This window comes from Carcharodon carcharias, chromosome 8, assembly GCF_017639515.1.
Source record: "Carcharodon carcharias isolate sCarCar2 chromosome 8, sCarCar2.pri, whole genome shotgun sequence".
In the NCBI taxonomy this organism is placed as follows: domain Eukaryota; kingdom Metazoa; phylum Chordata; class Chondrichthyes; order Lamniformes; family Lamnidae; genus Carcharodon; species Carcharodon carcharias.
Genome location: NC_054474.1, coordinates 121,672,060 through 121,683,813, shown reverse-complemented (window position 1 = coordinate 121,683,813; position 11,754 = coordinate 121,672,060). Strand labels below are relative to the sequence as shown.

The window sequence follows — 11,754 nt, the reverse complement described above, 5'->3', positions numbered from 1 at the left end:
AGCCCCCACTCGCCCAGCCCCCACTCTCCCAGCCCCGACTCGCACAGCCCGACCTCGCCCAGCCCGACCTCGCACAGCCCCCACTCGCACAGCCCGACCTCGCCCAGCCCCCACTCGCCCAGCCCGACCTCGCCCAGCCCGACCTCGCCCAGCCCCCACTCGCCCCGGCCGACCTCGCCCAGCCCCCACTCGCCCAGCCCCCACTCGCAAAGCCCCCACTCGCCCAGCCCGACCTCGCCCAACCCGAACTCGCCCAGCCCCCACTCGCCCAGCCCCCACTCGCCCAGCCCGACCTCGCCCAGCCCCCACTCGCCCAGCCCCCACTCGCCCAGCCCGACCTCGCCCAGCCCGACCTCGCCCAGCCCCCACTCGCCCAGCCCCCACTCGCCCAGCCCGACCTCGCCCAGCCCGACCTCGCCCAGCCCCCACTCGCCCAGCCCCCACTCGCCCAGCCCGACCTCGCCCAGCCCGACCTCGCCCAGCCCCCACTCGCCCAGCCCCCACTCGCCCAGCCCGACCTCGCCCAGCCCAACCTCGCCCAGCCCCCACTCGCCCAGCCCCCACTCGCCCAGCCCGACCTCGCCCAGCCCCCACTCGCCCAGCCCCCCCGCGCCCAGCACCCACTCGCCCAGACCCCACTCGCACAGCCCGACCTCGCCCAGCCCCCACTCGCCCAGCCCGACCTCGCCCAGCCCCCACTCGCCCAGCCCCCACTCGCCCAGCCCGACCTCGCCCAGCCCCCACTCGCCCAGCCCCCACTCGCCCAGCCCGACCTCGCCCAGCCCCCACTCGCCCAGCCCCCACTCGCCCAGCCCCCACTCGCACAGCCCCCACTCGCCCAGCCCGACCTCGCCCAGCCCCCACTCGCCCAGCCCCCACTCGCCCAGCCCGACCTCGCCCAGCCCCCACTCGCCCAGCCCCCACTCGCCCAACCCCCACTCGTACAGCCCCCAATAGCACAGCCCGACCTCGCACAGCCCCCACTCGCCCAGCCCGACCTTGCACAGCCCCCACTCGCACAGCCCCCACTCGCCCAGCCCGACCTTGCCCAGCCCCCACTCGCCCAGCCCCCACTCGCACAGCCCCCACTCGCCCAGCCCCCACTCGCCCAGCCCCCACTCGCACAGCCCCCACTCGCACAGCCCGACCTCGCCCAGCACCCACTCGCACAGCCCGCACTCGCCCAGCCCCCACTCGCCCAGCCCCCAATCGCACAGCCCCCAATCGCACAGCCCGACCTCGCCCAGCCCCCACTCGCCCAGCCCGACCTCGCCCAGCCCCCACTCGCCCAGCCCCCACTTGCCCAGCCCCCACTCGCCCAGCCCCCACTCGCCCAGCCCGACCTCGCCCAGCACCCACTCGCCCAGCCCCCACTCGCCCAGCCCCCACTCGCACAGCCCGACCTCGCCCAGCCCCCACTCGCACAGCCCGACCTCGCCCAGCCCCCACTCGCCCAGCCCGACCTCGCCCAGCCCCCACTCGCACAGCCCCCAATCGCACAGCCCGACCTCGCCCAGCCCCCACTCGCCCAGCCCGACCTCGCCCAGCCCCCACTCGCCCAGCCCCCACTCGCCCAGCCCCCACTCGCCCAGCCCCCACTCGCCCAGCCCGACCTCGCCCAGCCCCCACTCGCCCAGCCCCCACTCGCCCAGCCCCCACTCGCCCATCCCGACCTCGCCCAGCCCCCACTCGCCCAGCCCCTACTCGCACAGCCCCCACTCGCCCAGCCCCCACTCGCCCAGCCCCCACTCGCACAGCCCGCATTCGCCCAGCCCGACCTCGCACAGCCCGACCTCGCCCAGCCCGACCTCGCACAGCCCGACCTCGCACAGCCCCCACTCGCACAGCCCCCACTCGCCCAGCCCGACCTCGCCCAGCCCGACCTCGCCCAGCCCGACCTCGCACAGCCCGACCTCGCCCAGCCCGACCTCGCCCAGCCCCCACTCGCCCAGCCCCCACTCGCCCAGCCCCCACTCGCCCAGCCCCCACTCGCCCAGCCCCCACTCGCACAGCCCCCACTCGCACAGCCCCCACTCGCCCAGCCCCCACTCGCACAGCCCCCACTCGCACAGCCCCCACTCGCCCAGCCCCCACTCGCCCAGCCCCCACTCGCCCAGCCCGACCTCGCCCAGCCCCCACTCGCCCAGCCCCCACTCGCACAGCCCGACCTCGCCCAGCCCCCACTCGCACAGCCCCCACTCGCACAGCCCCCACTCGCACAGCCCCCACTCGCCCAGCCCCCACTCGCCCAGCCCCCACTCGCACAGCCCGAACTCGCCCTGCCCCCACTCGCCCAGCCCCCACTCGCCCAGCCCCCACTCGCCCAGCCCCCACTCGCACAGCCCGACCTCGCCCAGCCCCCACTCGCCCAGCCCCCACTCACACAGCCCGACCTCGCACAGCCCCCACTCGCCCAGCCCCCACTCGCCCAGCCCGACCTCGCACAGCCCGACCTCGCACAGCCCCCACTGGCACAGCCCCCACTCGCCCAGCCCCCACTCGCCCAGCCCCTACTCGCCCAGCCCCCACTCGCACAGCCCCCACTCGCCCAGCCCGACCTCGCCCAGCCCCCACTCGCCCAACCCCCACTCGCACAGCCCCCAATAGCACAGCCCGACCTCGCCCAGCCCCAACTCGCCCAGCCCGACCTCGCCCAGCCCCCACTCGCACAGCCCCCACTCGCACATCCCGACCTCGCCCAGCACTCACTCGCACAGCCCGCACTCGCCCAGCCCCCACTCGCCCAGCCCCCAATCGCACAGCCCCCAATCGCACAGCCCGACCTCGCCCAGCCCCCACTCGCCCAGCCCGACCTCGCCCAGCCCCCACTCGCCCAGCCCCCACTCGCCCAGCCCCCACTCGCCCAGCCCCCACTCGCCCAGCCCGTCCTCGCCCAGCCCCCACTCGCCCAGCCCCCACTCGCCCAGCCCCCACTCGCACAGCCCGACCTCGCCCAGCCCCCACTCGCACAGCCCGACCTCGCCCAGCCCCCACTCGCCCAGCCCCCACTCGCCCAGCCCGACCTCGCCCAGCCCCCACTCGCCCAGCCCCCACTCGCACAGCCCCCCACTCGCCCAGCCCCCACTCGCCCAGCCCGACCTCGCCCAGCCCCCACTCGCCCAGCCCCCACTCGCACAGCCCCCACTCGCCCAGCCCCCACTCGCCCAGCCCCCACTCGCACAGCCCGCACTCGCACAGCCCCCACTCGCCCAGCCCGACCTCGCCCAGCCCAACCTCGCCCAGCCCCCACTCGCACAGCCCCCACTCGCACAGCCCGACCTCGCCCAGCCCCCACTCGCACAGCCTGACCTCGCCCAGCCCGACCTCGCCCAGCCCCCACTCGCCCAGCCCGACCTCGCCCAGCCCGACCTCACCCAGCCCCCACTCGCCCAGCCCCCACTCGCACAGCCCGACCTCGCCCAGCCCGAACTCGCCCAGCCCGACCTCGCCCAGCCCCCACTCGCCCAGCCCCCACTCGCCCAGCCCGACCTCGCCCAGCCCCCACTCGCCCAGCCCGACCTCGCCCAGCCCCCACTCGCCCAGCCCCCACTCGCACAGCCCCCACTCACACAGCCCGACCTCGCACAGCCCCCACTCGCCCAGCCCCCACTCGCACAGCCCGACCTCGCACAGCCCCCACTCGCCCAGCCCCCACTCGCCCAGCCCGACCTCGCCCAGCCCCCACTCGCCCAGCCCCCACTCGCCCAGCCCCCACTCGCACAGCCCGCACTCGCACAGCCCCCACTCGCCCAGCCCGACCTCGCCCAGCCCAACCTCGCCCAGCCCCCACTCGCACAGCCCCCACTCGCACAGCCCGACCTCGCCCAGCCCCCACTCGCACAGCCTGACCTCGCCCAGCCCGACCTCGCCCAGCCCCCACTCGCCCAGCCCGACCTCGCCCAGCCCGACCTCGCCCAGCAAGACCTCGCCCAGCCCGACCTCGCCCAGCCCGACCTCGCCCAGCCCGACCTCGCCCAGCCCCCACTCGCACAGCCCGTCCTCGCCCAGCCCGACCTCGCATAGCCCCCATTCGCCCAGCCCCCACTCGCCCAGCCCGACCTCGCACAGCCCCCACTCGCACAGCCCCCACTCACCCAGCCCCCACTCGCCCAGCCCCGACTCGCCCAGCCCCCACTCGCCCAGCCCCCACTCTCCCAGCCCCGACTCGCACAGCCCGACCTCGCCCAGCCCGACCTCGCACAGCCCCCACTCGCACAGCCCGACCTCGCCCAGCCCCCACTCGCCCAGCCCGACCTCGCCCAGCCCGACCTCGCCCAGCTCCCACTCGCCCCGGCCGACCTCGCCCAGCCCCCACTCGCCCAGCCCCCACTCGCAAAGCCCCCACTCGCCCAGCCCGACCTCGCCCAGCCCGAACTCGCCCAGCCACCACTCGCCAAGCCCCCACTCGCCCAGCCCGACCTCGCCCAGCCCCTACTCGCCCAGCCCCCACTCGCCCAGCCCGACCTCGCCCAGCCCGACCTCGCCCAGCCCCCACTCGCCCAGCCCCCACTCGCCCAGCCCGACCTCGCCCAGCCCGACCTCGCCCAGCCCCCACTCGCCCAGCCCCCACTCGCCCAGCCCGACCTCGCCCAGCCCGACCTCGCCCAGCCCCCACTCGCCCAGCCCCCATTCGCCCAGCCCGACCTCGCCCAGCCCGACCTCGCCCAGCCCCCACTCGCCCAGCCCCCACTCGCCCAGCCCGACCTCGCCCAGCCCCCACTCGCCCAGCCCCCACGCGCCCAGCCCCCACTCGCCCAGCCCCCACTCGCACAGCCCGACCTCGCCCAGCCCCCACTCGCCCAGCCCGACCTCGCCCAGCCCCCACTCGCCCAGCCCCCACTCGCCCAGCCCGACCTCGCCCAGCCCCCACTCGCCCAGCCCCCACTCGCCCAGCCCGACCTCGCCCAGCCCCCACTCGCCCAGCCCCCACTCGCACAGCCCCCACTCGCTCAGCCCGACCTCGCCCAACCCCCACTCGCACAGCCCGACCTCGCCCAGCCCCCACTCGCCCAGCCCGACCTCGTCCAGCCCCCACTCGCCCAGCCCCCACTCGCACAGCCCCCACTCGCACAACCCCCACTCGCCCAGCCCCCACTCGCCCAGCCCCCACTCGCCCAGCCCCCACTCGCCCAGCCCGACCTCGCACAGCCCGACCTCGCCCAGCCCCCACTCGCACAGCCCCCACTCGCCCAGCCCCCACTCGCCCAGCCCGACCTCGCACAGCCCGACCTCGCCCAGCCCCCACTCGCCCAGCCCGCTCTCGCCCAGCCCCCACTCGCCCAGCCCAACCTCGCCGAGCCCCCACTCGCCCAGCCCCCACTCGCCCAGCCCCCACTCGCCCAGCCCGACCTCGCCCAGCCCCCACTCGCCCAGCCCCCACTCGCACAGCCTGACCTCGCCCAGCCCCCACTCGCACAGCCCGACCTCGCCCAGCCCCCACTCGCCCAGCCCCCACTCGCACAGCCCCCACTCGCCCAGCCCCCACTCGCTCAGCCCCCACTCGCACAGCCCGCATTCGCCCAGCCCCCACTCGCCCAGCCCCCACTCGCCCAGCCCCCACTTGCACAGCCCCCACTCGCCCAGCCCCCACTCACACAGCCCGACCTCGCCCAACCCCCACTCGCACAGCCCGACCTCGCCCAGCCCCCACTCGCACAGCCCCCACTCGCCCAGCCCGACCTCGCCCAGCCCGACCTCGCACAGCCCGACCTCGCCCAGCCCCCACTCGTCCAGCCCCCACTCACACAGCCCCAACTCGCCCAGCCCCCTCTCACACAGCCCCCACTCGCCCAGCCCCCACTCGCACAGCCCGACCTCGCCCAGCCCCCACTCGTCCAGCCCCCACTCACGCAGCCCCCACTCGCCCAGCCCCCTCTCACACAGCCCCCACTCGCCCAGCCCCCACTCGCACAGCCCGACCTCGCCCAGCCCCCACTCGCACAGCCTGACCTCGCCCAGCCCGACCTCACCCAGCCCGACCTCGCCCAGACCCACTCGCACAGCCCGCATTCGCCCAGCCCGACCTCGCACAGCCCGACCTCGCCCAGCCCGACCTCGCCCAGCCCGACCTCGCACAGCCCCCACTCGCACAGCCCCCACTCGCCCAGCCCGACCTCGCCCAGCCCGACCTCGCCCAGCCCGACCTCGCACAGCCCGACCTCGCCCAGCCCCCACTCGTCCAGCCCCCACTCACACAGCCCCCACTCGCCCAGCCCCCACTCGCACAGCCCGACCTCGCCCAGCCCCCACTCGCACAGCCCCCACTCGCCCAGCCCGACCTCGCACAGCCCGACCTCGCCCAGCCCGACCTCGCACAGCCCGACCTCGCCCAGCCCGACCTCGCCCAGCCCCCACTCGCCCAGCCCCCACTCGCCCAGCCCCCACTTGCCCAGCCCCCACTCGCACAGCCCCCACTCGCCCAGCCCCCACTCGCACAGCCCCCACTCGCACATCCCGACCTCGCCCAGCCCCCACTCACACAGCCCCCACTCGCACAACCCTACCTCGCCCAGCCCCCACTCGCACAGCCTGACCTCGCCCAGCCCGACCTCGCCCAGACCCCACTCGCCCAGCCCCCAATCGCACAGCCCCCACTCGCCCAGCCCGACCTCGCCCAGCCCCCACTCGCCCAGCCCCCACTCGCCCAGCCCGACCTTGCCCAGCCCCCACTCGCCCAGCCCCCACTCGCCCAACCCCCACTCGTACAGCCCCCAATAGCACAGCCCGACCTCGCCCAGCCCCCACTCGCCCAGCCCGACCTTGCACAGCCCCCACTCGCACAGCCCCCACTCGCCCAGCCCGACCTTGCCCAGCCCCCACTCGCCCAGCCCCCACTCGCACAGCCCCCACTCGCACAGCCCGACCTCGCCCAGCACCCACTCGCACAGCCCGCACTCGCCCAGCCCCCACTCGCCCAGCCCCCAATCGCACAGCCCCCAATCGCACAGCCCGACCTCGCCCAGCCCCCACTCGCCCAGCCCGACCTCGCCCAGCCCCCACTCGCCCAGCCCCCACTCGCCCAGCCCCCACTCGCCCAGCCACCACTCGCCCAGCCCGACCTCGCCCAGCCCCCACTCGCCCAGCCCCCACTCGCCCAGCCCCCACTCGCACAGCCCGACCTCGCCCAGCCCCCACTCGCACAGCCCGACCTCGCCCAGCCCCCACTCGCCCAGCCCGACCTCGCCCAGCCCCCACTCGCACAGCCCCCAATCGCACAGCCCGACCTCGCCCAGCCCCCACTCGCCCAGCCCGACCTCGGCCAGCCCCCACTCGCCCAGCCCCCACTCGCCCAGCCCCCACTCGCCCAGCCCCCACTCGCCCAGCCCGACCTCGCCCAGCCCCCACTCGCCCAGCCCCCACTCGCCCAGCCCCCACTCGCACAGCCCGACCTCGCCCTGCCCCCACTCGCACAGCCCGACCTCGCCCAGCCCCCACTCGCCCAGCCCCCACTCGCCCAGCCCGACCTCGCCCAGCCCCCACTCGCCCAGCCCCCACTCGCACAGCCCCCACTCGCCCAGCCCCCACTCGCCCATCCCGACCTCGCCCAGCCCCCACTCGCCCAGCCCCTACTCGCACAGCCCCCACTCGCCCAGCCCCCACTCGCCTAGCCCCCACTCGCACAGCCCGCACTCGCACAGCCCCCACTCGCCCAGCCCGACCTCGCCCAGCCCAACCTCGCCCAGCCCCCACTCGCACAGCCCCCACTCGCACAGCCCGACCTCGCCCAGCCCCCACTCGCACAACCTGACCTCGCCCAGCCCGACCTCGCCCAGCCCCCACTCGCCCAGCCCGACCTCGCCCAGCCCGACCTCGCCCAGCAAGACCTCGCACAGCCCGACCTCGCCCAGCCCGACCTCGCCCAGCCCGACCTCGCCCAGCCCCCACTCGCACAGCCCGTCCTCGCCCAGCCCGACCTCGCATAGCCCCCATTCGCCCAGCCCCCACTCGCCCAGCCCGACCTCGCACAGACCCCACTCGCACAGCCCCCACTCACCCAGCCCCCACTCGCCCAGCCCCCACTCGCCCAGCACCCACTCGCCCAGCCCCCACTCTCCCAGCCCCGACTCGCACAGCCCGACCTCGCCCAGCCCGACCTCGCACAGCCCCCACTCGCACAGCCCGACCTCGCCCAGCCCCCACTCGCCCAGCCCGACCTCGCCCAGCCCGACCTCGCCCAGCCCCCACTCGCCCAGCCCCCACTCGCCCAGCCCCCACTCGCCCAGGCCGACCTCGCCCAGCCCCCACTCGCCCAGCCCCCACTCGCAAAGCCGCCACTCGCCCAGCCCGACCTCGCCCAGCCCGAACTCGCCCAGCCCCCACTCGCCCAGCCCCCACTCGCCCAGCCCGACCTCGCCCAGCCCCCACTCGCCCAGCCCCCACTCGCCCAGCCCGACCTCGCCCAGCCCGACCTCGCCCAGCCCCCACTCGCCCAGCCCCCACTCGCCCAGCCCGACCTCGCCCAGCCCGACCTCGCCCAGCCCCCACTCGCCCAGCCCCCACTCGCCCAGCCCGACCTCGCCCAGCCCGACCTCGCCCAGCCCCCACTCGCCCAGCCCCCACTCGCCCAGCCCGACCTCGAACAGCCCGACCTCGCCCAGCCCCCACTCGCCCAGCCCCCACTCGCCCAGCCCGACCTCGCCCAGCCCCCACTCGCCCAGCCCCCACGCGCCCAGCCCCCACTCGCCCAGCCCCCACTCGCACAGCCCGACCTCGCCCAGCCCCCACTCGCCCAGCCCGACCTCGCCCAGCCCCCACTCGCCCAGCCCCCACTCGCCCAGCCCGACCTCGCCCAGCCCCCACTCGCCCAGCCCCCACTCGCCCGGCCCGACCTCACCCAGCCCCCACTCGCCCAGCCCCCACTCGCACAGCCCCCACTCGCTCAGCCCGACCTCGCCCAACCCCCACTCGCACAGCCCCCACTCGCACAGCCCGACCTCCCCCAGCCCCCACTCGCCCAGCCCGACCTCGCCCAGCCCCCACTCGCCCAGCCCCCACTCGCACAGCCCCCACTCGCACAACCCCCACTCGCCCAGCCCCCACTCGCCCAGCCCCCACTCGCCCGGCCCCCACTCGCCCAGCCCGACCTCGCACAGCCCGACCTCGCCCAGCCCCCACTCGCACAGCCCCCACTCGCCCAGCCCCCACACGCCCAGCCCGACCTCGCACAGCCCGACCTCGCCCAGCCCCCACTCGCCCAGCCCCCACTCGCCCAGCCCCCACTCGCACAGCCCCCACTCGCCCAGCCCGCTCTCGCCCAGGCCCCCACTCGCCCAGCCCGACCTCGCCGAGGCCCCACTCGCCCAGACCCCACTCGCCCAGCCCCCACTCGCCCAGCCCGACCTCGCCCAGCCCCCACTCGCCCAGCCCCCACTCGCACAGCCCGACCTCGCCCAGCCCCCACTCGCACAGCCCCCACTCGCACAGCCCCCACTCGCACAGCCCCCACTCGCCCAGCCCCCACTCGCACAGCCCGAACTCGCCCTGCCCCCACTCGCCCAGCCCCCACTCGCCCAGCCCCCACTCGCCCAGCCCCCATTCGCACAGCCCCCACTCGCCCAGCCCCCACTCGCTCAGCCCCCACTCGCACAGCCCGCATTCGCCCAGCCCCCACTCGCCCAGCCCCCACTCGCCCAGCCCCCACTTGCACAGCCCCCACTCGCCCAGCCCCCACTCACACAGCCCGACCTCGCCCAACCCCCACTCGCACAGCCCGACCTCGCCCAGCCCCCACTCGCACAGCCCCCACTCGCCCAGCCCGACCTCGCCCAGCCCGACCTCGCACAGCCCGACCTCGCCCAGCCCCCACTCGTCCAGCCCCCACTCACACAGCCCCCACTCGCCCAGCCCCCTCTCACACAGCCCCCACTCGCCCAGCCCCCACTCGCACAGCCCGACCTCGCCCAGCCCCCACTCGTCCAGCCCCCACTCACGCAGCCCCCACTCGCCCAGCCCCCTCTCACACAGCCCCCAGTCGCCCAGCCCCCACTCGCACAGCCCGACCTCGCCCAGCCCCCACTCGCACAGCCTGACCTCGCCCAGCCCGACCTCGCCCAGCCCGACCTCGCCCAGACCCACTCGCACAGCCCGCATTCGCCCAGCCCGACCTCGCACAGCCCGACCTCGCCCAGCCCGACCTCGCACAGCCCGACCTCGCACAGCCCCCACTCGCACAGCCCCCACTCGCCCAGCCCGACCTCGCCCAGCCCGACCTCGCCCAGCCCGACCTCGCACAGCCCGACCTCGCCCAGCCCGACCTCGCCCAGCCCCCACTCGCCCAGCTCCCACTCGCCCAGCCCCCACTTGCCCAGCCCCCACTCGCCCAGCCCCCACTCGCCCAGCCCCCACTCGCACAGCCCCCACTCGCACAGCCCGCATTCGCCCAGCCCGACCTCGCACAGCCCGACCTCGCCCAGCCCGACCTCGCACAGCCCGACCTCGCACAGCCCCCACTCGCACAGCCCCCACTCGCCCAGCCCGAACTCGCCCAGCCCGACCTCGCCCAGCCCGACCTCGCACAGCCCGACCTCGCCCAGCCCGACCTCGCCCAGCCCCCACTCGCCCAGCCCCCACTCGCCCAGCCCCCACTCGCCCAGCCCCCACTCGCCCAGCCCCCACTCGCACAGCCCCCACTCGCACAGCCCCCACTCGCCCAGCCCCCACTCGCACAGCCCCCACTCGCACAGCCCCCACTCGCCCAGCCCCCACTCGCCCAGCCCCCACTCGCCCAGCCCGACCTCGCCCAGCCCCCACTCGCCCAGCCCCCACTCGCACAGCCCGACCTCGCCCAGCCCCCACTCGCACAGCCCCCACTCGCACAGCCCCCACTCGCACAGCCCCCACTCGCCCAGCCCCCACTCGCCCAGCCCCCACTCGCACAGCCCGAACTCGCCCTGCCCCCACTCGCCCAGCCCCCACTCGCCCAGCCCCCACTCGCCCAGCCCCCACTCGCACAGCCCGACCTCGCCCAGCCCCCACTCGCCCAGCCCCCACTCACACAGCCCGACCTCGCACAGCCCCCACTCGCCCAGCCCCCACTCGCCCAGCCCGACCTCGCACAGCCCGACCTCGCACAGCCCCCACTGGCACAGCCCCCACTCGCCCAGCCCCCACTCGCCCAGCCCCTACTCGCCCAGCCCCCACTCGCACAGCCCCCACTCGCCCAGCCCGACCTCGCCCAGCCCCCACTCGCCCAACCCCCACTCGCACAGCCCCCAATAGCACAGCCCGACCTCGCCCAGCCCCAACTCGCCCAGCCCGACCTCGCCCAGCCCCCACTCGCACAGCCCCCACTCGCACATCCCGACCTCGCCCAGCACCCACTCGCACAGCCCGCACTCGCCCAGCCCCCACTCGCCCAGCCCCCAATCGCACAGCCCCCAATCGCACAGCCCGACCTCGCCCAGCCCCCACTCGCCCAGCCTGACCTCGCCCAGCCCCCACTCGCCCAACCCCCACTCGCCCAGCCCCCACTCGCCCAGCCCCCACTCGCCCAGCCCGACCTCGCCCAGCCCCCACTCGCCCAGCCCCCACTCGCCCAGCCCCCACTCGCACAGCCCGACCTCGCCCAGCCCCCACTCGCACAGCCCGACCTCGCCCAGCCCCCACTCGCCCAGCCCCCACTCGCCCAGCCCGACCTCGCCCAGCCCCCACTCGCCCAGCCCCCACTCGCACAGCCCCCACTCGCCCAGCCCCCACTCGCCCAGCCCGACCTCGCCCAGCCCCCACTCGCCCAGCCCCCACTCGCACAGCCCCCAC

At 76.9% G+C, this 11,754-nt stretch overlaps 1 protein-coding gene across 1 annotated transcript in view; it reads left to right on the top strand.

Moving 5' to 3' along the window:
- Positions 1-228: 228 nt before the first annotated feature.
- LOC121281492 (vegetative cell wall protein gp1-like) overlaps positions 229-11,754 on the top strand; it is a gene marked incomplete at both ends in the record, with an annotated part of 54,747 nt that continues 43,221 nt past the window's right edge. Inside the window, one exon of the mRNA XM_041194437.1 lies at positions 229-555. Within this exon, the coding sequence (XP_041050371.1) occupies positions 229-555 (327 nt within the window). The remainder of the gene's footprint in view (positions 556-11,754) is intronic.